The sequence below is a fragment of the Dendrobium catenatum genome, unplaced genomic scaffold (assembly GCF_001605985.2).
Source record: "Dendrobium catenatum unplaced genomic scaffold, ASM160598v2 fragScaff_scaffold_156, whole genome shotgun sequence".
Lineage (NCBI taxonomy): Eukaryota > Viridiplantae > Streptophyta > Magnoliopsida > Asparagales > Orchidaceae > Dendrobium > Dendrobium catenatum.
The window spans coordinates 11170802-11197424 of record NW_021318618.1 but is presented as its reverse complement, the minus strand read 5'-3'; the positions used below and the strand labels follow the sequence as shown (position 1 = coordinate 11197424).

General features: G+C 33.6%; 2 protein-coding genes across 3 annotated transcripts; both read left to right on the top strand.

The window, feature by feature from the left end:
• The first annotated feature begins 1936 nt into the window (after window positions 1-1936).
• LOC110096228 (probable inactive purple acid phosphatase 29) lies at window positions 1937-6479 on the top strand. The gene is made up of 4 exons (XM_020822072.2): window positions 1937-2309; window positions 4719-5110; window positions 5185-5635; window positions 6123-6479. Exons 1-4 carry the CDS (start codon window positions 1979-1981, stop codon window positions 6152-6154), a joined length of 1206 nt encoding a protein of 401 aa, XP_020677731.1. The 5' UTR covers window positions 1937-1978; the 3' UTR covers window positions 6155-6479.
• Window positions 6480-9957: 3478 nt separating this feature from the next.
• LOC110096238 (polyadenylate-binding protein 2-like) lies at window positions 9958-24833 on the top strand. Of its 2 annotated transcripts, none has more exons than XM_020822086.2 (6): window positions 9958-10177; window positions 10265-10367; window positions 12559-12632; window positions 20298-20489; window positions 20571-20698; window positions 24668-24833. In XM_020822086.2, the coding sequence occupies exons 1-6, from the start codon at window positions 10049-10051 to the stop codon at window positions 24750-24752; spliced, it is 711 nt and encodes a 236-aa protein (XP_020677745.1). In that variant the 5' UTR covers window positions 9958-10048; the 3' UTR covers window positions 24753-24833. The 2 variants fall into 2 exon arrangements, with proteins under 2 accessions (XP_020677745.1, XP_020677746.1); XM_020822087.2 differs by having other exon boundaries at window positions 9961-10177; window positions 24684-24833.
• Window positions 24834-26623: the final 1790 nt, after the last annotated feature.

Sequence of the window (26623 nt, the reverse complement as noted above, 5' to 3'; positions counted from 1 at the left end):
AAGCTCACATATATGATATAGCAATAGATCTAGAAATAATGGAAAATTATAATATGGAAGCCATTAAAATAATATAGTGGGGGAATCAGTAAACCAGTACGAGTTTCAAATCAATAAATCAGTCATTTTATCTGTACTATCAACTAGTAAATAAATCACATAAAACGGTAAACCAAAAGATTAGTAAATTAAGAACTATCGAACTCAAATCAATACAGGAAAATCCTATGCACATGTACACATGCTATCCAATATGTCACATGCTCAGTATATTCAGTATCAATGTAGTGAATGAGTAATATCAAATAATATCCATGTCTGCATCTGTAACAATAAAATCAATGACAATAGCACTAAAATTATACGAAGTTCAATCAAGTCTCCAACCCATTGTAATTTCACGTCTCCAAATTTAAGGGACGGATCAAACTTTGTAATTCACCCAAGTATAGTATATTCTCTTATCCTGGGCAAGACCCATGTTTTTACGATTTGCGGGTTTACACGTAAGAAAATTTTTGGGTTTTCTCGCTCTCTCTCTCTCTCAATTATCTATTTGTATACTGGATATTCGTGCACCGCTAACATGAAAAACTCTCTCATTTTACCGCCACGATCATGCTAGCCCTCAACAGTTTAATAAACCTTATTATCACATGAATCAAAAAAAAAAAAATAATCATATCAAATAGCCCTCAAACTTAGGAAGAATTTTTATAAATATGGAGTACTTGATTCAAGCTAATTAATCATTGAATGAAGAATATACCTATGCTGGCTTCCTATTCCAAGTCAAAATAATTTTGATGTAATGAGAAATTAGTGCAAATTGATAAGGATGTATTTGACTCAATAAATAAGCCGACACAGTCTTTATGAATTGAAAACAATGCAACTATATTATTCAATTAATTCTTTTAACTTCATTTGATCAAAAATTTAATATTTATTTATTTTATCTTAGTTTTGAGCCATCCGAAGTTCCCAACTCTTATCTCCCTTAATAATGTTGGGATAATGTTGATTTAGACTTTATTTGTGATGTTTTTTTATTGTTTGTTAAAATAGTTTTTTAATAAAAAATTAAAATGTTATACTAAAAAATTGTCTTAAGAGGAAGTAAACAAATAGTCCCGATTAAAATCTTAGGTTTCATTTGGGATGATTTTATATATGCTTCTTAAAGCAGCTTTCAAGTACTAAAATTTTTTTCTACTAAAAAATATCTTTAAAAAGCAAAAAAAAAAAAAAAGCTATCCTAAAAGAAGCCTTAGGCTTCGTTTGGGACGGCTTTTTTATTGCTTTCTAAAACGGAGTTTTAGTACAATTTTTTTTTATTTTTGTACTAAAACTTCATTTTAGAAAGCAATAAAAAAGCTGCCCCAAACGAAGCCTTAGTCGCATAATCATTTATGTGATTTAGGTTTCGTTTGTCATGACTTTCTTACTACTTCTTAAAGCAGCTTTTTAGTATAAAAAATAAATTTTTTGTACTAGAAAGTTGTTTTAAGAAGCAATAAGAAAGTCGTCCCAAATGAATCCTTAGGCTTCATTTGAGACGACTTTCTTACTGTCTCTTAAAGCAACTTGAAAAAGAAAAATATACTAAAAAGTTGCTTTAAAAATCAATAAGAAAGTCTTTCCAAATAGAAGTCTTATGTTTCGTTTGGGACGGCTTTCTCACTGCTTCTTAAAACAGTTTTTTAGTATATTTTTTACTAAAAAGCTGTTTTAAGAAGCAGAAAAAGTCACCCCAAACGAAGCCTTAGTTACATTATCATTTTTGAATTTAAAATTTAAGGTTGGGATAAATGATCTGGCATGCATGTAAATAACTCAACTTGCAAACCCATTTCCCAAAGTTGCGTACAAAGCAATTACGTCCAGAAGCCGACGGCGCGCAAGTCTCCAAATAAACTCTTATATCAGTAGAGTGGATAGCAGCTTCATTAATTCCGCACCAAAACCCACAGTAGAAATGATAAGGCTTTCTATTCTGCTCCTCTTCGTCTTAGCTGCAATCGCTGAATGGCAAGAAGGGAGCTCTGATCTGCCCCGAGGAGTGGGTACTAGCGGCGGAGCTATCTTACCGGCGGCGGTACTCGCCGGGGCTCGACGTCTACGGTTTGGGAGTAAGTCGGGGGAGTTCAAGATACTGCAGGTGGCGGACATGCACTACGCCGATGGGAAGGAGACGGGATGCCTGGATGTGTTTCCTGACCAGCTCCCGTCCTGCTCTGATCTCAACACCACGGCATTTATCTATCGAGTTATTCGCCATGAGAACCCTGATTTCATCGTCTTCACAGGTATCATATTCTTATTCCATTATTATTTTTTTGATGTTTCAGGTCAAATATTTGAGCTAATCGAGGGAAATCGAGGGTTTTTTGGTTGTGTGGGTGAACTGGTGAGTAGTATTTGAAGGTTGCGGTTGTCGTGGCTACTAATTAACATGCTGAATTGGGGTCGTATAGGACTTTAATACTTTGTAGTGTGGTTCTAGATTAGGATGTCATGGAGGTGCGGCAAAAAATTAAAAAAAAAAATCTTAAATTCTTGGGGGCAAGCTAAGGTTGAGAAGCTTGGTGTATGCAGGTGAGGAAATATAATGCTTTAGTTTATCTTTGTTTTGCTAGATTTTGTTTCATATGTTTTGGGAATGAAGAAAGCTTTGAAATGCTTGTAGATTCTTGCCACTGGTAAGTAAAGTGGTTTCTTGATGCAAAATTCTATTGTCAAAATTTGCAAAATTTGTATTCGTCATCTTCTCTTCTTTGGTTCCTTGCACATCTTGTGGTGTACAGCTACCAATACTTATTTTCAAATGTCATGTGGTCTCTTAGGCTTCGTTTGGGATGGCTTTTATGTTGCTTCTTAAAGCAGTTTTTTTAGTAAAAAAATTTAAATTTTTATACTAAAAAAACTGCTTTAAGAAGCAACAAGAAAGTTGTCCCAAACGAAACCTTAATCAACATTAGGGGATGGGCATTCACCCTGGCCACTTTTAAGGTATTGTCGTCATTACTTCCTGGTGATGGCCTGATTAACTCTAAGTCCTGATTTTTATATTGGTTATATACCATTGTGCATTGTTATTTGAGAATTTGGTTATAGTTTTATCTTTAGGAGATGGTGAAAAACAATTGTTTACAAAATATGCCAAATAGAGGAAGGTTTAACAACTTATCCAAGTTTGGGAGGAGGAACTTATGGTCATCCAATCACCCATCTTTGATATGAAAAAGGAACTGAATTTTGTATTTTTTGGTGGAGATGTGGTGTTATGTTAGAAGCTAGATTAGGGTGTTTTAGAGGAGAGATTATTTTGTGCGGACACCGGACAGGAGAACCATCCGGTACCGCTTGATATCGAGCGCGGTACACTTTTTGGGTAACGTGATGCATTTTTATTGGTCTCTGGTTGGCGTTCGGATTCCGCACAGAATAGTCTATCATGTTAGAGGCACTTAGTTTGTTGAAGTCCAAGAAAACCAGTTAGGTTTTTGGGAAAAATCCTGTAAATCTTGTTAAGGGTTTTTTTAAAGTGTTTTACAAGATTTGCTTTGAAAGAATAGTGACTCCTTTAATCAAGTTCAAGGACATAACTTGTAGTTCTTGAGCAGGAGAGAAAGAGCTTTGTTAGGCCTATTTATTTCCTTTCGTTAATGTAAAGAGAGATGGAGGGAAGGTGTACCGATGAATTGTATAAAGTTTTTAATAAAAATAAATGTAAATGACCCCTAGAGGAAACCAAAATAATACACTTAGAGAAAAAAAAATTCAGATAACACAATTTGGAAATATTATTTTGATCTTATTTTCTGTAAGAGTGCAACCACCATGAGGAATATATATACTATTCCTTGGTCAAATATCGAAAGACATAAAGCCATATTGAGGATATAACAATCGTATGTATCCTAACTTACTCAAGTGGCTGGCCTTCCCACTTCGGCTTTCTTGTAGCCTAAAGTTGCCTAGATGCGGCCAACTCCTACCATTTGATGCAGCTAGCCATTTGATCATTCCAGAGGTGTGATCATTCCATTGAACTTCATGATAGCCTCTTGGATAAAATTAGAAAGAAAGGAGATTGTGAAGAACACGGAGTTTTAAGCTTCGGTCCAAACAATAGCCTGTAATAGTTTTTCATAAAATGAAGGCAATGAACCATAGTTTTTTAATGAAGATTTATGAATAATATTCTGTTTATCAAATACTGTCATATTCTTCTAGCATCCAAAAATTTAGCGAGTGAATGCATTTCTAGCTCTCCCATAGGTTGAACTAAACTAATTTTCTTAATTTTTCTACAGTGTTTGCTAGTCCATTTGTTTCTTCTTGAGAAGATTTATAAAAAAATAGGATCAGGATATCCTTACTAAAGTTTGGTCAAGATGAATCTTAAGATTATTGAATTTATTTTGAGATTAGTGTTGCACTATATAGTATCAAGATATCTTTACTAAAGCTTGAGTTCAAAGTTTGCATATTATGTTTGTTCGCTCAGAAGTCTAAAAAAAAAATTGTGTTGCACTTATCTCAAAACAAATCTAACAAATATGAAATTCATCCTAATAAAAATTTTTGTGAGATATCCTGACCCAAAATTTTTTCCATTGTATACTTCTTTAAACATTGCATGTATTCTATTCCTTATATGCATGTCCTGGTTCCTGATCCTTTTTTTCTTCACTCTTTTTCCTTTTATCCAGGTGACAATATCTTTGGCATAGATTCTAAAGATGCATCAAAATCATTGAATGCTGCATTTGAACCTGCTGTTGCTCTCAAATTACCATGGGCTGCAGTAATTGGCAACCATGATCAAGAGGGTACCTTGTCCCGTGAAGGTGTAATGCAACACATTGTAGGGATGGATCATACCCTTTCGCAACTTAATCCAACTGGAGTAGAAATTGATGGTTTTGGAAATTATAACTTAGAGGTTCGTGGGGCTGAGGGTTCTGCACTTGCTAACAAGTCAGTTCTCAATCTGTATTTCCTTGATAGTGGAGATTATTCTACTGCCCCTGCCATTCCAGGTTACGGTTGGATCAAACCCTCTCAGCAAGTCTGGTTCCAGAAGACTTCTTCTCGCCTTCAGGTAATAGGAGGAATTTAACCAAACTCTATTTTCCTCTACAAATTCCAGTTTTGATAGTCTTTCTATCATCACAGAAGGAGTACATGAGAGGAGCTTTGCAGCAGAAGGATCCAGCACCAGGCCTTGTTTATTTCCACATACCTCTACCAGAGTTCAGCTACTTCGATGCATCAAACTTTACCGGCGTAAAGCAGGAGGGGATCAGCTCGGCGTCCATCAACTCTGGTTTCTTTGCAACATTGGTAGAGACAGGAGATGCTAAAGCTGTCTTCACAGGGCATGATCATCTCAATGACTTCTGCGGCAAGCTTATTGGTATTCAGCTTTGCTATGCTGGTGGATTTGGATACCATGCATATGGGAAAGCCGGCTGGTCGAGGAGGGCGAGGGTGGTTTCTGCATCTCTTGAGAAGACATTGAGCGGTGAGTGGGGAGGAGTGAAGTCCATTAAGACATGGAAGCGCCTTGATGATGAACATTTATCCACCATTGATACACAGGTCTTATGGATTAAGGGTTCAACTGGTAGGCATCTTCCCTCAAGTTTATAGTAATATATGTGGATGAATTATGGTGAATTGGCATAGTTCTTCTCTTTAATTAATTGTTGAAAAGTCCTTTAGATTTTTAAGTAGTTTAGCTACTTGAGCATTGTGGTAATTGCAGAAGGATTAAAAACTTCAAATCTTTAAAACTATCGGCGGTTTTATAGGATGTTGTAGCTCTTCCAAATAGACCCTAAACCCTAATTAGCATTGCACGACACTTCCAAGCTGGATCGGTGCAACAAGGAAAGTTACTCAAGATGGAAGAAGATCCAAACTCGCTGCTAGCTATGACAGAAATGGCAACGAACGACACGGCCATCGTGTTCTTCAGGATCATAAAACTAATAAATTTAGCTATTTATTTGTAGAAATTTTATTGCACATTGTACATTGTAGTAATCTTGTATCATTCTTATAGCAAATAGATATAATCTTATATTTCTTCTTGATTCCATCATTGTCAGGGAGACGAAGGAAGAGCACTGTTCCAAATTAAGATAAATGAGGATGGTAGTTTCCAGTTACTGATGTGGGTAAAGTTATGCTGCTGGCTTATATAGGTAAGCAAGCTCTGAATATAATTGGTTACTAGCTGAGAGTATGTAAAGAGTTGGTAGATTCATCTTAAAGTGATGGTCATGTACTACAGCATAAATTTACAGAGGAGCAGAAAGTTGTTAGAACCTCAAGCTTTTTACCTTCTTTAGTGCCAGTATATTTTTGTTGTAGCTGTTATTTGCATTGGAAATTCTGTGATGAGGTTCCAGTGGTGATATACTATGAAGTTGTTTAATGTTCAGTTGATTCATCTTATTATGCCACCTCCTCTTCATATGAAAATGATATTATTCTTTCTCCTTTCAATCACTCCGGCTTCGTTTGGAACGGTTTTTTTGCTGCTTCTTAAAGCAGTTTTCTAGTATAAAAATTTTAATTTTTATACTAAAAAGCTTCTTTAAGAAGCAGTGAAAAAGTCGTCCCAAACGAAATCCCAATCTCATCTACTAGACACTAATTCAAAACTAAGAATACTTTTTAAGTGTTCTAAATCAATGAGGAGGCCAACTAATAGGTATTGAGTGGAGTTAAGTGATCAATCATATGTAAGGCATGGTGAGAGTAACATATGTTGGAACCACCATTAGAGGAGCTTGAGCAAAGTAAGATTTTATTATGAAGATATCTTACCAATTCACTCTCCCCCCATGATTTCTTTTTACATATGAGGGTCTCTCAATCTATTAAAATATGTATGATGATACTATTTATATAAGAGTTATGATTGACAACTATGAAGTACTCAAAATCCTTGTCAACATCAAAATCTCAAGCAACATATTATTTTTTAATATTTTGGTTGATAAGATGGATCTCAATTAAAAGAATTTTTTGATTAATCTATTATTCCTTGTTCGATTTGGTGTGATCATTCATAAGAGTAGCAAGGGTATTAAACAAAATAAAGAATGTTTAATGATTGTATTAAAAAAAAACTATCTAATAAGAGATAAATAAGCTTCAAAATGCATGGTACTTTTGGCAATGATAATATCGTGAATGAGTTTTAAACATTTCCATTGTGAAAAAATAAAATAAAATAACTAGCAAATGTAACGAACCATAATTAAATTTGAAAGAATTATATATTTATCATTTCAAGAATATATCAGAGCTTTTATAAATCATCTATAATCAAATTTGTTCATTACACGAAAATCTATATAATAATCAAAATTATTGAAAATTAAAATAATATTTGAGTTACTTACAACTAATGGAAGAAATCTCTGAACAAAAGTTGCAGATGAAAAAGCTCTGAATAACCTTTTCTCTCTTCTTCGACAAGACACGACATTAAAATTCAAAATTTTCATTTAAAAAAATTCTTTAAAAAAAATCGATTATTATAACAAATCTATGGTAGATGTGTGTAAAACTCAAATGAATGAATGACACATGTAAGAAAGACTTTTACCTTGCTCCTAATTTTGATGCTCTAATTGACTAGATTGTTGGATTTTTCATGCAAAGCTTCCTAGATTCACCTCTAGATTCCATTAAATAAAGATGAATATTGATAATGAAGAAAGAAAAAAGAGTTTTATCATTGAAAATATATGTTTTCTATTATAAGGTCATTATTTTATTATTGAATACTGTCAAAACAACTTATCATAAGCTTATACGATAATGGGATCAAAGCATAAGAATGATAAAATGTGAAATTATCTATGAAAGTTGTTAGAAAAGTTCCATTTAGTCGTCTGGCAAATCTCTACAAGATTTTTGCTATGCTGACATGATATAATGTGAAGCTCAATCCTACTAAATGAATTTTCAACACTTCAAGCTTAAAAAAAGCCTCATATTTCCCAACTAGAACATATATTTTCAAGCAATAAAAACTAACAAATTATAAGATGGAATTGGAATATGTCAAAGATTCATTATAAATATTCCCAAAGATTTTTGGAAAGGAGGATCAAACATAATTTATTTAGTTTTGATTAGAAGGCTTTCCATGGGTGAAAGCCATCGAATTAACTCTCTCTCTCTCTTTAAAGCCACATGAGAATGATGAAAGAACCTTGGATTTATATATGGAAGCCTTTAGTCAGAGTGGTGCTTCAGGAAGAGTCAAAGTGGCAATTATTCAATTCAAGGAGAGTCAAGGGGATCTAACTAGATAAACAGAAAGGGGGACATAGGGAGTCTCTTATTTTGGTCTTGGACGGAATAAGCATATTCAATCTATTCTTGAATTTTTTTTTATACTGATTTCTTTTATGAGTGTTAATTTTGTTTATCAGTTGTCTTACATGTGTTTAGTCATGATTGAATGAGAAAACTTAGGCTTTATAGGTGCCTATGATTGTAAGAGTGATTCTTCTTCATTTTATGTATCATTCTCATATAAGGAATGATTTATGGTGGGATGTGGGCATTAATATTTTCGGGAGTCACTTAGGTAGCCTTTTTATTACTCCTGGTTGTATCTAGGATTTGTCTTTATCTTTTGACAATTATGTAATTATTTGACCACTAATAATATAACCTTAATCATTTGTGCAATGTGTAATCCTTGGTAATACAATATTTAGTATTTTCATATATCAATGTCTCACACACTACGAAAATTTTTACATCCATGCTAAAATGAAACTCAACTCTAAATTTGGTGTATTTAAGCTTTATTTAATGATATAAGGGGGCATACAAGGTAAGCAATGACCTATCCAAGGGAAATGTGAGAAAATATCAAATCAATCATAACAATGCCTTGCTGCATATGTTCTTGAATTTGAGATGAAAGACAAAATAACTGTGGTTCTTCTACACTTTTTCATTTGAAGCATTATGAATTATGGTCCATTATAGTTTTGGATGTCAAACACTGGCCACTTTAGCATTTGAAGAGACATAAGGTTGATTGAGCACTCTAGATTGATTAGGATCTAATTTAACTAGACATCATTTTTTGTACATGGTGATATAAATGAATGATCTTTATGTTCATATCCTCTAAACAATATGTTATGTTTCTAATCAAGGTGAAAAAAGTTTGTATACATGGAGTACATTTATCTTGTTTCAATTAGCAAGGTATGCATGCATTACTTCAGATATTAGAGAACCTTGAATAAAGTCTCGTTGAGGCTCGTGTACAAGATCTACATGACATATATGCTTATCTAAGTGGTTTGCCTTGCAAATATAAGAAAATATATTGTGGCCAACATCCTCCTAGGTTTCCATGAGTTTGCTCTTCGTCACAGAGATATTATCTCACTTGATTATGATGACTCTCACATCTCTTTCACAGTAGTTCCTTATTGCTAATATGGACATAATATTTTGTCACTCCTTAATTACACCATCAAACTGCTTATTTTAGATTTAATAGTTAAGATTTAAAACTATTATTATTTGACAACTCAATATTAATTATTCATAATATATACTATTTTAAATGTCAAATTTATACTTTAAATGATTACTTGGCTTGATCCTTATAAGAATATTATAGAATTAGGTCATCTAATGCCTCATTTTGGTTACCAAATCAAATATCTTTTTTTTTTTGGGTTAAATTTCATTTTAATAAAAAATTCACAATTTTTTTATTAATTATATGAATGTCAAGCTAAAATTTGAACATAATACTCATTACATATTAGGTTAATTAACATGACCAAATTTTTTTCTCATATGTTGTTATTGAAGTTTAGGGTTTTTAGCTAGTTCAATAAAATGGCTCCTTTAGATTTTGAGAGGCATCGAAATTGCTCATTGGTCTTCTAAATGGGGCCGTAGCCGCAGCTTTGCCTAAAGAGAAAACCTAAATCCCATCCCTTTTTCGACCAATAATAGGGGAAGGGAGGAGGCTGCCATGGATGACCACCAGGAGCACGAGCACGAGGTGTATGGTGGAGAGATCCCCGACATGGAAGGCGACGAGGAGATGCTTGCCGCTGAAGGCGATGGAGTAGCGGAGATCGACCCCAACTCCAGAGAGGAGGTCTTTCCGTGGATCATTGATTGCTCTTGCTTCTTGTATTCTTGCTTTTCAGACCTGAACTTGACTCACTTTTTCTTTGACTTGCAGAGCTTGGAGGACATGAAGAAGAGGCTTAAAGAAATAGAGGAGGAGGCGAGTGCGCTCCGCGATATGCAGGCCAGGGTTGAGAAAGAAATGGGTGCCAACCAGGGTATACGATGCTATTTTTGACTGATAAAAAATTGGCTGTTTTACTACTTTTTATAGATTTTTTCAACGGGAGATCTGTTTGCCCGTACTTTAGGTTTTAACTATTTTTATAAAAGGGTATCAGGGATCTGAATCTCGCCTTCTCTTAAGTAGGCAGCGAGTAATGCTTCTTGGTCAATCCTTCTTTGTTTTTTTTTTTTTGTTTTTGGAACAACTTTATTTGATTTTCTTGCCTGCATTTCTGAATTATGACTGCTAAAAGAGTATATGCAATTTAAGCACTCAAAATTTTTTTGGGGAAAAATTTAAGCGCTCAAATTCCAAACCCTATTTTAGAGAACTGTTTTTTTAGTTATGCGGACAGTTGCGTTGACTTTTGAGCCAGCGGAATTGGCTACGGATTTAACTGGGTCGAAATGTAACTTGGCCGTATGTCAGTTTTACCCGCTGTCCACGTTTTGCTTGGACTCTAATGCACGCAGAAGGCACATGTTAAGAGGTTTTTCTTGATGATTTGTGAATGTATATGATAGGATCAAGTTTCTTATATATTAAATGGAGTATCCTCAATCTATTTCCCACTGGACAAGGGAATTTGTGGCATTGGAAATAACTTTGCAAGTGGTTTTGTTTTGGTTGTATTGAGCCAATTAATTTTGTTCGATTGAAATAACTTTGAATGCTTAGATTGCTTCTTCTTTTTCAAATCATTTGAGTAAAAATCTTTTTTTTTTAAAGTTTTTTCAAATATGAATTGAATAAATTTGGATTTCTCATCATAATTTTTTTACATATTTTAAATGTATTTTTTTGGATTTAACTATCAAACAATGCCAAAGATTTGATCCATTTGATATTGAATGTAAGAGAATTTTGAATCCATCATGCTGAATAGTATATCCTACATAATATTCATTATCCATAGAACGTCAAAGTTTCTAAAGAATATTCATTGTGGATGCCATACCATTATAAAAGTATATGTGCTTCATATGCTGAGAAGTGTTGTAGGTTTTTTGATGGTATAGAGGGAACCATTAAATGTAGCAGTTTCTATAAATGCATTATATTGTTTAAAATTGTGCAATTTAAGACTTTCCTTGAGGCCCGCCTCAACATAATTCCAGTGAAAAATGCCTTCAGGCTTATGCCTCGAGGCCGACGTTCGAGCTTTTTAATGAGGCTTACACCTCAGCTTGGCTTAGGCCCGTCTCACTTGCATAAGACATATGACTCACCCTATTTATATATATTTTTATTAAAATTTACCCAAATTCTATACAAAAGCCCAGAACAAATCACATATCTTCATGCACCTCCAGCCGCAACAACTTACTCTCATTTGCCTCGACATCCAATCTGTCACCTTCGTTGCGGTCGCCACCGTCATAGCCACAACTTGGGATTACTTGAAAGTTGCACACCATCACCCCTCCCTCTAATTTTTTTTAGTATTACTATCATCTTTATGTTTATGACAAATATTTATGAAAGAGGAAGATGATTGAAAAAAGAAACAAATTGGAAGTTATTGGACTTCATAGTATGAGGCAGTGGAGAGATCAATTTATTATGACGATGACTCAACTAGATACTGTCCTAGTGATGACAGTGCAGATGATTTCTGAGTTGTTGCCAATTATTTCAACTTTCTTAAGGAATTAAATGTGGATGAATAGAGAATTGAGAAGATGGAATTTAGAGTTGAACTTGATATTATATGATATTTATGCAATTCCTATATTTTGGATTTCAATTTCATTTCACGCAATTTATCACATGTTATTTTTTGTCTTGTTCAATTCTTTGTTTCATAGGTATGCCAGTTTACCATTTCATAGTTCAATAGAAAGTTAATATGGCATCATTTAACATATTTGAGTATTATATAAAAATCAGCTTTAACCTTTATTTTCACTTGACTCAATTTTTTTATTTTGAGGCTTAAGCCTTATGCTTTATGCTTTATGCATCGCCCCACGAATGAGAAATACCTCAATACTCAATTGTGTAATTTTAAACTGTGATGCATTCTTAGATGGTTTTATGCAATGTATGCCAACTCTTTATCCTTCGATTCCCACATTTGTTTAGTGTGAAATAGGTATTGTTGTTTTCTATTATTGGTATATGATCAAGTTATTTAACTTTTTGTTTATAATTTTTCTTTGTTGGATGTTGGATAATTCTAGACGATTCATCAAGTGCTGCTGCAACACAAATTGAGAAAGAGGAGGTGGACTCTCGATCAATCTATGTAGGCAATGTGAGTTTTCCCTATCATTTTTTCACTACTTTTCTATGTGTTATTATGAACTCGCTTTATTAGTTTCACTGCAAGCATGTTTTTGGTGAATGGGGAGTTGTTTCAAAATTGTTTCAAGCTCACCAAAATACTGTGCTTTTGTTTTGAAGAACTTAAGGATAACTTCCTACAACACTCAATGCAAGCAAGCATGCATTCATGAATTCATGCGCAAGCAATTCTCATTTGAATTCTCTTCAACAGTGAACTGATATATTGAGCAAATTTCCCTGGTTTGTTATTTCTTATGTTGAAAATCAGAGAACAATGGATAAAAGTATATTTCTGCAGCTTGGAAAATTCAGATACAAGGATGGTTTATTTAACATGGTAGGAGAACTCTCCGCGTTCACTAATTGCACCTAGAATACCTAATTGGATCCTCCTAGTAAGGAAATAGGAGAGATGGACATATTTATCATATAATAACCTTCCTAACTGGCGCTACATTGTAATATAGATATAGAAATGCTCTTTACAACACTCGCTGCTCTCTGCTAGCAAAATCATCCCATTCAAACCTCATTACCACATACAAGAATTAGGAGATTCTAGCATTATATACCTTCATAGTCAATACTGGGCATAACTTGGATCCTTCCATTCTCGCCTACAACAAGAGCGAACAGGTGCCTTCCATTCACTGCAGCAGCAGGGTACTTCCATTATTGGCATCATCGAATCTCTTCCTTTCATGGTAGCAGCATGAATTTGGCAAATTCTTTATCCGGCTAAGGATTGAAAATAAGCAGTTCCACTTAAGTTGGGTTGGATATGTTAATCATGCCCAACTTGGATGATACGTTCTTGAAACTAACGTGAGATGTAGGCTTAATATGCTTGTCAGTCACTTGAAAGAATATAGTTGTATGGAGAAGCTTTTTGATCCCCTCAAAGTTCTCTTTGCTGAAGCTACGATCTATTTCAACATGCTTAGTTCTTTTATGATGGACAAGATTTTTTTGCAATACTCATGGAGGCTTTGTTGTTACAAAATATTTGTGCGGATTCGGTAGTTTGAATTCTTAATTCCTCAATAACCTCTAAGAGGAATTCCTTTACATGCACCATGGGATTTAGCCTCAAACTTAGCTCAACAGTGCTTCTTCACTTCAACTGTTTGTTTCTTTCTCCTCGTTACAAGAGTTCCCCATACAAAAGTACAATGCCCAATGATTGATCTTCTATCAGTTGCTGATCCAACCGATCAACATATGTAAAATATTCAATGCCTTTTTGTTATTCAAAAAATGAAATTTAAAAATTTTTCTCATATAAGTTTAGCAATTCTTAGAACACATGAAAAATTCTTATCCTGACCATTCTTACAAAACCATTTTTCCTTCATTCACAATGATGTTTGAGAATCATTTAGAATAAAAAATGTGATTGAAAACCTTTGGTTTGTCTTCTAGAGTGACATGGATATTCCTTATGAAAAAAATTCAAGGAAGATCAAATAATTAAAATTTTTGACATTATGAATTACTCATTTTCAAGCAAAATTACTTGAAAACTGACAATGCAAAATAATACTTTGCATTATTCTTAGGTGATTATCTATAAGTCATGCGATAGTTCATAAAATCTCATGTGTTGTGAAAAGAAAAAAATTGGAATAATCCTACCATGGATGAGGGCCCAAGACTTTGGCCTACTGCAATGCTCATCCCTCTCCTATAATTATTGCTAACATTTGTTGCCACCTCCCCCTTTCGTCTCTTTCCTTGTTCTCTTCCAACTCATTGATTCATGAGATCATTGATGCCACCTCACCGATCCAGAGGAGGCCTAATTATAATTAAGTATGTGGCTAATTTTCAGCCTCAAAATTTTGTTTTTTCCTGTTATAGGTTCTCCTAGTTTTTTATATATTCCACACAATAATAAAATGAAATACACAACTTATTTTCTTCATTTTTTGTCATGGTATCAAAGTCTTGGGTTTTTTTTATTAACATTTTAGTAGCCTTTATCATTATGTTGCCTTGAACTTGCAATCCTTAAGTTTGATATTTCTCTTTATTCCTTCTGCGTAAATTTCTCATATATAGCCTTCATCCTACAACCGTATTTGCACTATTCTTTCTTTTGCAACCAAGTGCCATGATACTTTTTTTTCCATATATCACAACAACTCGCATGTTTACTTGGTCTTAGGTCCATTTAGAACTGAGACAATCCAAATTCAATGGGAGAATATATTAAATGATGCCAAAGCCTTGGGAAGGGTTGAAATTGAATGGTATTTAAGTTCCATGCAAAAGGAAGGTGACATACTAGGGTGGTGGAAAGCTAGCCGTAATTCGACAATTGGACTTTAGACTTTTAGGGCTTCAACTGATGGGAACTTCAAGACTTGATTATGCTTGGAAATGGAAGATGAGTGTCTTTAGTACAATTTTGAAAATTCTGATGAATTTCGAAGGAGTTTTGATGGGTCAAATGAGGGCTAGAATCCAGCTAGGCTAGATTCAATCCAGGATTGGCCGAGAGGCTTTAGTAGGGTTTAGGATGGATTTTTGTGGGGAGAATGCTAGGAAATGAGTGTGGGACATTGAGGTGTTGCTTGTAGAAGAATTCTAAAGTAAAAGAAAAATATTAATCTAAAGTTATAATGCGCTTATTACTCACCAAAGTAGCAATGTTAAGTGGTCATCAAATCTAGTCCATCAAACCTATTCAAGTTTGAAGGCTGCCCATCAATTCTCGTATTCTTGGGAGAAATTCCAAATTTTGCAAACCCAACAGCCACCTTTTTCTCTTCATTCCATCAAGCTTTACATAGTTTTACAACATTACAAAAGCACACCTTGGCTAGGAGATGCAGTTATCCTTTTGGAGGAAGAGTGGTTGGCCCCTCTTGGCTCCAAATTGATTATTTGAATTATTTGAATTATGAAAATTTAAATAACGAATTTTATATTTAATTTTGATATTATTCTTTCCAAAATTTGAAAATCTTTATTTAAAAATTTAAAAATTTTGAAATTCAATTTTTCTTATATAATTACAACTATAAATAAAAATCACAAGTAAATAGTCTATTACAACAATTATCACGCATAGTTTTTTTTTTATTTTTTTATTTTTAAATTATCACGCATAATAAGTACAAATAGTAAATAAAAGGTTAAGTAGTTTTATCGTCTTAATCCCTTGTCTGTTAGTAGTTACATTTTTGCTTTGGCCTCTACTAGTTGGTCCTTTTTTTATGGACATCTTGTGCCAAATTTAAAAAAAAACTAGTAAAATTAAAAAAAATTCATAAATATGACATAAATCATTGGTATATTAACTTAGTTCATCATCATTAAGATATAAATATAAATCTCAATCTTAAATATTAATATTAAATGAAAGTTTCCAATTAGATTCAAGTTAAGAACTCACATAAAAATTAATTATGCCATGAGTATCAGGATCCATAGCGGCCTTTATGTAGTGCAGATTAGAGGCAGTCTTGAAGCTACCACTGCAAATATATGTCTGGAATTAGTTTTTGGGTCTAGATACCAATTCATGCATAACTGATGCTCTTACAGAACTTGATGTAGCACTTCGGTCTGATTGAGCTGTTGGAGGTGAAAAACTTCTAGAATAAAATTAAGAAAAGAAGAGAATAACCTTGGAGTTATTGAAATAGAGAATGAATATCCATGAATGAGGGATGAAGGGGGAGAGAGAATTTTAAGCAATTTCAACTCAATATGTAGTCTGCATTCACACCAAAAGCGGAGTCCTCTTAATAGAGATCGCTTGGTCCTAGAGTAGAACTAGGTGCGGTGAATAGAGTAATAAAGAGTAATAGAAATGTTGGAAGGCCCGGTATTATAGTTAGAACGTTATATACTCAATGATGAAGCTCTTTCCACTGTAATCTCCATATGTAGTAGGAAGATTATTTTTGTTACTTCCAAAATTTAATGAAAACTATCATGATAGTTGATCTAAAGATGATACGGTACGATCATGTTATTTTACACACTTGCATGTTTGATTCATATGGTCATTTAGTTACGAGTATAGATCCTATATTGATGCTGGGAACTGATTAAGACTTGTTTACATCGTGACATGGAACATGCAGAGCATTATAAGTGTTTTGTCGGTAATTTGGTGGGGTGAAGGCCAGAGTCAATGTGGGTTTTCACCTTTTTATCCGCTATCTTGAGGTGGTAGGTTGCTAGATGATCCCCATCAAAAGATAAGGGGAGCAAGGCAAAGTAGCATTTCTTGTTTCCAACTTGAAACAATCCTCTCCATTGTGCAGGCCTCAGGTGGGACCAATGAAAATGAGGCAATATTGTTTATTATTATTATTATTATTATTGAGTGAAAAATCCACTATTATATGGTTTTGAATCTATATCTTCATGAAGGAGAGCAAAAACCCTGGCTACGATGGTTGCAGTTGATTTGCTGCCTAGTTATGTTAGCTGCGGAGTTCTGTTGCCTTTTTCAGCTCGCTGCTGCCCGGGTTCTTTCCCTCCTGTTTTGGCCATTCGTTTCCTCTAGCTGCCAGGTTCCTTCCCCCTGGCGCTGTCAGTTCGGTGGCTGTGTCCCGCTGGCCCTTCAGGTGTTGCTCCATTCGGCTGCCTGTTGGCCTTTTGCCTCCCCTTTTCTGATTGGATGGAATGGGCAGCTGTTTGGGCTGTTTAGTTTCCTCTCTTTCCTTATATATAGTGGTTGTTTTGTGGCTATTAAAAGAGAGAGTTATGGATGATTTTTGGAGCATGAAAACCTGAGGGTTCTTCTTTGATAGCTTGCGAGCTATGTCCCCCTTTCTCTTCTCCTCTCTTTTTATCTATTTCTTCTCTCCGCAAGTTTCCACCCCATTTGTTTCTTTCTTTTCAATCAATGAAAAGTCTTTAGGTGTTTTTATGTTCTAAGATATTGTTTATCGTGTGAGTTGTAAGTGTTGTCCGTTCTAAAATATATAAAAGTTTTAAAATATTGTTATGTCCTTTTATTTGATGTTGTAAGGTGCCGTTGCGATATGTTTCATGTGTTGTCCTTTTATTTTAAGTTGTATTATCTAAGTCTTCTCTCCGCAAGTGTCCACCCCATTTTTATCTTTCTTCTCAATCAAAGAAAAGCTTTTAGGTGTTTTATTGTTCTAATATATTGTTTGTCTTTGTTGTAAATTTTGTCATTTTTGAAAGGAAAACGAAAGGAAGACGATAGTGTATGCAATCTTAGTTTTTTTTCAAAAAATTTGATTGCATCAATTTGGTATCAGAGCCTAGGTTTTTTTTCAAAAAATTTGATTGCATCAATTTGGTATTAGAGCCTAGGTTTTTGTATCTTCCTTTTCTTATAAGTCTTTAGAAAAATGGATAAACATCAAGTTGAATGTAGTTAAGAAAGTAAGCCAAGTGATCTGGAAGAAGCTATTTCTAAGAGCCGATGGATCCTACCGCAAGGAAGTTCTACCATTCCCATACAAAACGAATTGTACAAAATTCAATATCAAATGTATTTGTGAACAGAAAAATACGAGAAGAAAAAGAAACTTCTTCAAGCCAAATTTAAGCAAGAAAGAGAAATAATTTAGAGAAAATATGCGGCATTGATTCAAGAATTGGATACGGCGCTTTTGACTCGTTAGGAATGTTCTAAAGTCATCTCATCAGGAGATGATATCTTTCAACCGAAGGATAATTGATGTAGGCAAAAGGAGGTGGGGGGGGGGGGGGGGGGGGGGGGGGGGGGGGATTTGCTGCCTAGTTATGTTAGCTGCTGAGTTTTGTTGACTTCTTCAGCTCATTATGGCTATTGGCCGGGTTCTTTCCCCCCTGTTTTGGCCCTTCGTTTACTCTACTTGCTCGGTTCCTTCCCCCTGGCGCTGTCCGTTCGGTGGTTGTCCCGCTGGCTCTTCGAGTGCTGCTTCATTCGGCTGCCTTGGCCTTTTGACTCCCTTTTTCTGATTGGATGGAATGGGCGGCTGTTTAGCTCCCTCTCTTCCCCTATATATAGTGGCTGTTAAAAGAGAGAATTTGGTAATGATTTTTGGAACTAAAACCTGAGAGTTTCTTCTTGGATAGCTTGCGAGCTTTATCCACTTCTTCTCCTCTCTTTGACTTCTTCTCGGGCTTTTTATCTATTTCTTCTCTCCGCAAGTTTCCACCCAATTTGTATCTTTCTTCTCAATTAATATAAAAGTTTTAAGGTGTTTTGAGTCGTATTTTAAGGGTGTCATTGCATCGTGTTATGTCTTTTATTTCAAGTTTGTTGTGTCAAATTTTGTATCTTATTTATTGTATTACTTTTTTGTTATTTTTGAAAGGAAGACGTCAAGTTTATATGCAATTTGTTGGTAGTCCCTATGCTTTAAAATTTTGATTGCTCATATGGCCATCATGCGGCCATAAGAGGAGTAGATATTAGTTTGGTCGACTATAAGGATATCACCCATTCTTGCTCATTGTAGAAGGAATGCCGAATTGGTATCCACTTTTGATATTTTTGTACGTTCTTAGGGAGCCTTTTGTGGATACAAACAGAATAAGGTGTTGTTCAGATTTAACTTCAACATATTTATGCAAAATAATAACAATGCTTGTTATTCATGGTATGATAACCTTCATCACAATTAAAAATAGGAGCTATTTGAGAACATAGAATTTAATTTACTTTGTTAGGGAGGATTACATATAATAACTGAAATTTGCCTATTTATAAAACAAACACCCATGATATTTTTTCGAACTGTGAAACCCATGTATTTGTACATGTCATGATTAAACAACTTGAAACAATCCTCTCCATCTTGCAGACCTCAGGTGGGACCAATGAAGATGAGGCAATATTTATTATTATTATTATTATTATTGAGTGAAAAATCCACTATTATATGGCTTCGAATCTATATCTTCATGAAGAAGAGCCAAAACCCTAGCTACTATGGCCTCCATTAGACGACCATAAGAGGAGTCGATATTAGTTTGGTCGACTATAAGGATATCACCCATTCTTGCTCATTGTAGGAATGCCGAATTGGTATCCACTTTTAATATTTTTGTACATTATTAGGGAACCTTTTGTGGTAATACGAACAGAATAAGGTGTTGCGTAGATTTAGCTTCAACATATTTATGCAAAATAATCACAATACTTGTTATTCAATGTATGACAACCTTCATCACAATTAAAAATAGGAGCTATTTGAGAACATAGAATTTAATTAACTTGTTAGGGAGAATTACATGTATAATACCTGAAATTTGCTTATTTATAAAATAAACACCCATGATATTTTTTTGAACTATGAAACCCATGTATTTGTGCATGCCATGATTAAACAACTAGGAATTTGTTAAAAGAGAAAAATACAGTTTGAGTTTTTGTTGAATTTTGAAATTTGGATGAACATTTTAAAAGTGGGTGGAAAAAGGTTTGAGTTTTGTAAGTAGTCAAGTTTCAAGATGTTATGAATGTAATTGCCCCTACTTTTAAATGCATCGTTTGTTATGGTTGGAGCTTGGAGAGTTTTTTACAAACATTAGCTTATATTCTTCATGTTTTACTGTTCTTTTAGTTTCTCTCGAGTGTTCAATGCTGTCCATTTTATTATGGAATGGTCTGCTTTAGCAATATGCAATAATTATCATGAACTTTTCCCAGGTTGATTATTCCTGCACTCCTGAAGAGGTGCAACAGCACTTCCAGTCTTGTGGAACTGTGAACAGGGTAACAATTTTAACGGACAAGTTTGGCCAACCCAAGGGATTTGCTTATGTGGAATTTGTTGAATTAGAGGCCGTACAAAATGCTCTTCTATTAAATGAGTCAGAATTGCATGGTCGTCAGTTAAAGGTTAATAAGTGTCTATTATAAATTTCAGTATGTTTCTCTATCTCTTTCCATGCCTTTAAAATTTAAATATGAAACTGGCAGGTGTCAGCTAAGAGGACAAATATTCCTGGTATGAAGCTTTATCGTGGCAGGCGACCTAACCCATATATGGCATTTCGACCAAGGAGACCTTTCATGCCATCTCCATATTATGCTCCATACGGATACGGGTAAAACTTTCTCTATTTATTTTCATTCTTTGTACTCATTAGACAATGTCTAGGTATGCGTTCAAGCTGATCTTGAGCCAACCGAATTTGCTCGAGATTAACTCAGAACTATTTGATTTGATATCACGCCAAATCAAGCCTAGTTGTAGACTAATTAAATCCAATATAGATTTAAGTTATACTTGGCTCATTTATTTTTTTTCCTTTGATTTGAGCCTAAATTATTTGAATTTCTTCTCCTATAGTAGATATCTTGGATCTATTATTCAGAGTGATGGTGATATAGATGAGGATATTATCAACAGAATTCAAGTTGGATGGTTGAAGTGGAGGAATGCATCGGGCTTGTTGTGTGATAGAAAAGTACCCTCAAACTTAAGGGAAAATTCTATAAGATGGTGGTGAGGTCTGCAATGCTTTATGGTGCCAAATGTTGGCCATGAAAAGAGAAGCATAATACTGAGTTAAGTGTGGCAGAGATGAGGATGTTCAGGTGGATGAGTGGCTTTACCCTTAGAGATAGGATACGAAATGAGCATATACGTGAAAAGGTTGGAGTAGCTCCAATAGAATATAAGATTAGAGAGAGTCACCTTAGATGGTTTGGTCACATAAAACGGCGGCCTTCCGATGACCCGGTTAGGAGAGTAGAGGTATTAGATTTGACTTATGTTAAGAAAGGTAGAAGCATGCCTAAAAAGACTTGGTTAGAAAATATTAGGAACGACCTTTATTAGATTTGAATGAGAATTTGACTTTTAATATGACACAATGGAGAAAAATGATTCATGTGGCTTGATGTTGTTGTTGTAAGATCAATATTTTAGAACAAAAGCGTGTGCGCGCATATATATGATCCGTGTGTCAAATTGTTAGCCTTATCAGTGTTTGCGGAAAGTTTTTTGTTTTATTTATCAGATAAGTTGATATCAAACTTATCTTTTGATGCCTTTCAAAATTTAGGCAGCGTTTGATGGCTTCCAAGCATTTGGATAAATTGATTCTGCTAAGAGCTTAGTTTATCTTGAATCTATTGAGCAAATCATTGGCATTGCTTGTTTTATATATTATATCAAGTTTTACCACATCTTAATTCAACGTCATTATTTATGCCACTTAGCCTAGTTTTTATTGATTTATTTGTAATACGAATATTTATATAGTATTGCCAATTGATTTGTAATTTATAAAATCTACCGACTAACAATGGTTCCTGAGGACCTGAACAAAATCCTTTTTAAGAAACAATTTCCTTAGAGCTTTATTTTAGTTTTGTTGCACGTTAGCATTACAAAAACTGTTATTCATGTTCCTTGGGGGACGACATCATCGTAGTATTCCTAAATTCCTTTGTCTAATTTTTATTTTTAGCGAGTTCTATGTAAATGAAGAATACGCTAAATTATGGATTAAATAAATATTTTGTTTCTAATTTTTTAGAAAAAAGGAAGATTTTTAGGATTGTAGAAATGGTATGAGAATTTAACCTGTAGGTTATGCATTGAAGTTAGGGGATTATGATATGTTGCATTGATTCACCTATTTATGAAGGCATGTTTTATCCAATACACCGATACACAGATACGCCTCCAATAAAGCACCAATACGTGTCGGATATGGCTTTGCCATATCCAATTAAAATAATATTTAATTTCAAAAGGACACGCGTATCTGATACGCGTGTCCATTGAAAAATAAAAAAAAAATCGAAAAAAGACCCGTCGTATTTACTTCCGCAGCTGCGAGCGAGGTTCTCTCATTTCCGAGGCGGATTTGAGTTTCTTGATGATATGAGAATATTAGAAATTATTAATATTTCACTTGATGAGCCTGAATTAGAAGCTATGATATTTATTGATGATGATATAGAAATTCAAGGACAAACCACTGAAGAAGCTAATCATATATTTCCTTCTATTGAATAGTTAAAACTTCATTTGCTAGACAATTTATGTTTATACTTTTGTTGTTGTACTAAACATTTAATGCTTACTTTTATTTTGATATTATAAGCTACAAGGCTACAAATGATGTACTTTCATTTTTTTTTGTAATTTCAAATATTATGCTTTGATTGCTTTCGTAATTTTTTTGTATGATTTATAAATTATAATATTGTATCCGTTCCATACCTGTATTCTGTATTTTTAAGAATTGACGTGTCTCGTATCCGTATCGTGTCATATCTGTGTTGTCGTATCCGTATCGGTGCAACATAGGGATTATGTAATGGAAAGTAGACTTTGAAAATTATGTCGATATTAGAGAATTCATATGATTTAATATCAATAAGATATATTATCATGCTAAGAATTTAAAAAATATAGAGCAAATAAATAAATTTTAGATGGTTTTATTAACATTAAGAAGTTATATAATTGAGTGCCTTGAAAATTGCTTTGAGGCACATCTAGAAAAATGCGTGTCAAAGTCTCAAAGGTGTGTGGAGTATTAAAAGTTATGTATGATAAAGTAAAGATTGTATTAATAAACACACAAAAACTCGAATTGAAGGAAGAAAATAGCAAGATACAGTTGGATCTTCAATTGGAGAGGAAGATCTGGCTCTCCCAACTTTCTAGATGCCGCTAGAGCTCACACAAGAAATCAGAAAATAACGAACTGCGGAAAAAACAAGATCCCCCAAAACCAAACCCTTGCTTCGAAAACATACTTAAGCATATAATCCTTAGGTAAATCCCAAATTAATCCATTCTATTTGAATTCTCCCCCTTAAAATCCCCTTAATTTTCTCTTAATTATGTTAGTGGACCACATAAAAGGGGCGATAGGCATGGGGAGCAAAACCCGCCTGTTCCGCCTCCGGTAATAGTGAACCCGTCCTATTTGGACCCGTCTATCAGATTAGTTGAAAAAAATGATTATTTTGTGGTATGCATTATTAGTTTAATATCTCTGAAAACATTTAATAGGAGTATGGAAAATAATGATTCATAGAACCCCATAAATTATTAGGATATAGATGATGATTGTATTAGAATATGCAATTTTATTGAGTGTGATATGATAATTGTTTGTCAATATTATTAGAAGATAAATTTTTATCAATATTATTAGAAGATAAAGTGATATTTATATGCAATATATTTAAATATTTTAGATTTATAGATTGGGATCTTACTGAAGATATAAGTTCTAGAGTTAAAATCAAGTGGTTAAATGGAGTAGTATCTCAAGAGTACTATGTAATATATGAATATTATAAAGACTCAAAAATGTATTTTAAATTTTATATTACTATGACTAAACTCAAAAATATTACGGAGAAATGCTTCATGAGTACTAGATTTTATATTTTATTAGGATTATTATGCCTAATATCGTTAAACTTTTTGCAATTTATTAGCAGGTTATTAGTAATTTGTTAACAGTTTATAAATTTGTTAGTGACTGATTAGTTTGCTAATGATTTGATATTTTTAACTGTGATTCTAGATTTTATTTATTTATTGTAAGGATCATCATATTATAAACAAATATTCTTTGATTAAAATAGTGAATTTCTCCACGCAGTTGGATAAAAACTTGTTGATGTTGATTAAAATAAGTGAATTTATATTTTTTGCCTCACTTGACTGAGGCGAGCTCTTAGTACTTCAAGCATCAAGTAGGCACATCGGTTAGCGCATGTAATCACACTAAATAAATCCACTCCGCACTCTTTGGAGAGATTATTATGTGCGGTATCCGAACCGTCCGGAGGTGAATCCGAACGCACCACATCCGGATGCACAGGGCCCCGGGTGATATGTCACGTCCGGATTAGTATTAAATGAAGAACTAAGCAGAAGAATGCCAGTACAAAACCATGTGTTAAGATTTTCTATTTATGTATTTATGCTCCCAAGTAATCTTCTTTTATCAAATGAAAGAACCCTTAGGATTGTTGAGTGACAATTTATCTTTGTTCTTTCCTCTTATCTATCCTAGTTTCTAAAGACACCTTAGCTTTCTTTCTATGCAGAAAAGCTCCAAGGTTCCGGCGGCCAATGCGCTATCGGCCATATTTCTGAGGTATCTCTCCCTGCTTTAGCAGTAATTGGTTAAAAAAAAAATTAAGGTTGTTGATTTTACCCATTGAGCAATAAGAGAAAAAATTTTGAAAAAAAAAATGTAAGAGAGAGAGAGAGAGAATGAGCTGATGTCTAACCTCTCTCTCTCTCTCTCTCTCTACTCTTGTGGATCTCAATGAGTTGGATTGAGAACGATCTTGGAAGTTGTTGTCAGATTATTGAATTTAATCCTCTCTTGCCTCATAATAACTCTCTCTCTAGACTCTCAGGAGGGTTTAAAAAAAAATTCTTATTACATTACCAATATATGTGTGATACTTGTGGAATATTTATCATTGAAATTTCTGTTATGTAATGTTGAACATGGGAGAATGTTCTGTATCAAGCAGATATTGTTTTGTTGGGTCTTTTAGGGTGATGAGAGATTTAGATGAATAGATGATACTTTGATGTTTCTAATGATTTATGTTTTTGTTGGTTGATTTATGGATTAGGCAATAACATACATGATTTTGTTTAATTGCGATCCAATTCCAAGCATGATTAAGTATGCTATTGATTGTCAATTTTTTGCGTATAAAGTATTTTAAATGTAAGGGTTCTGAGAATACTGATGTGTGGTTTAAAGTAAAAGGAATGCATCAATGCAGTGTAATATTATGATGCATTTAGAATTCATCATTTTGAAATTCTTCCTCATATTTGGACAAATTTCAGATACACTAGAAATTTTTTGTTACTATTTCCGCTCATTGTTGCCACGTGTTGGTTGTCGGCCACCACTGCCCGCCGTCACCTTTTGTTGTTGACCGCTGCTTGCCATTGCCACCGACCATTACCATTGTTGGCCGCTGGCTGCCCACCACCAGCAGCTGCTTCCACGACCACCGCCACCATAAAATTCGTTGTAAAACTTTAAAATTATGTGTAAGTTTATATTTCTAAGTTTCAATTAATCTTAGGGCTTATAAAATTATTTCTAAAACTAATATTTAAAAGAAAACAAGTTTGATCACAAAATTTATCAGGAATATCAAAAACAAATTATTTTAATATTGAAACCACATTTTAACTGTGTATATCCTAATATAATTATAGATAACATGATGTGCAGAGCGTGATTATTAAAGAAATCTCACGGTGATTATTGACTTGAGTTTCTTTGCTTCATTATTGTCTTTGTTTAAATGTGATTTTATTTGATAAAACTTCCGATGAGCAAACAATAAGAGATTTTAGTTTTTGTGTGTAGATATTTATTTTTCATCAAATTATTAATTTTTATGGGACAAAAAACCGTCTCAGTTAGACTGAGAATTTCATGAATATTATTACTCTATATTTCAGCTAGAAGTATAGTGGTTTTTTGTTCTTCCTTCTCTTGAGATGTGAGAGAAGATAAAAAGAAGTGAAGAAACTTAATTAACCATAGAAGAGAGAGAAAAAAGAAAGAGAAATAAAAATTATATTTCTTATGAATTTTTTTAATTATTATTGGAATGGTTCGATGTAATATAAATATTATAACATGTGTTTTATATTTATAGTTGAAATTTATTACAAAGTATATCATAATTATTAAAAAAATATTTATATTCATTGTATTTTTCTTTATAAGTTTTTTGCTAATATAATATATAATTATATTAATTATTATTATTAAATGAAAATAAATTTAATTTATTCAAATTAATAATCAAATATATATTATTTTTCATCTCATTGTTTGGTACTGCACATATGTTTCTACTTGTTTTTAAAAACTCTTGTTTCGACTAAAATTTTAAATATGCTTTCTCATTTTCACAAAAAAATACAGTTTTTACATCGCTAACATCTTGATGGCCATTCATGTAATTTGGGGAATCATAAATATCAATATATCCATATA

What these genes read in the sequence shown, in the direction of transcription:
- LOC110096238 (XM_020822086.2), top strand. Translation starts at nt 10,049, where the DNA reads ATGGATGACCACCAGGAGCACGAGCACGAGGTGTATGGTGGAGAGATC. An exon ending in GATCAATCTATGTAGGCAAT is followed by an intron (nt 12,633 to 20,297) that starts GTGAGTTTTCCC and finishes AACTTTTCCCAG; the next exon opens with GTTGATTATTCCTGCACTCC. An exon ending in TGCATGGTCGTCAGTTAAAG is followed by an intron (nt 20,490 to 20,570) that starts GTTAATAAGTGT and finishes TGAAACTGGCAG; the next exon opens with GTGTCAGCTAAGAGGACAAA.
- LOC110096228 (XM_020822072.2), top strand. Translation starts at nt 1,979, where the DNA reads ATGATAAGGCTTTCTATTCTGCTCCTCTTCGTCTTAGCTGCAATCGCT. An exon ending in TGATTTCATCGTCTTCACAG is followed by an intron (nt 2,310 to 4,718) that starts GTATCATATTCT and finishes CCTTTTATCCAG; the next exon opens with GTGACAATATCTTTGGCATA. An exon ending in AGACTTCTTCTCGCCTTCAG is followed by an intron (nt 5,111 to 5,184) that starts GTAATAGGAGGA and finishes CTATCATCACAG; the next exon opens with AAGGAGTACATGAGAGGAGC.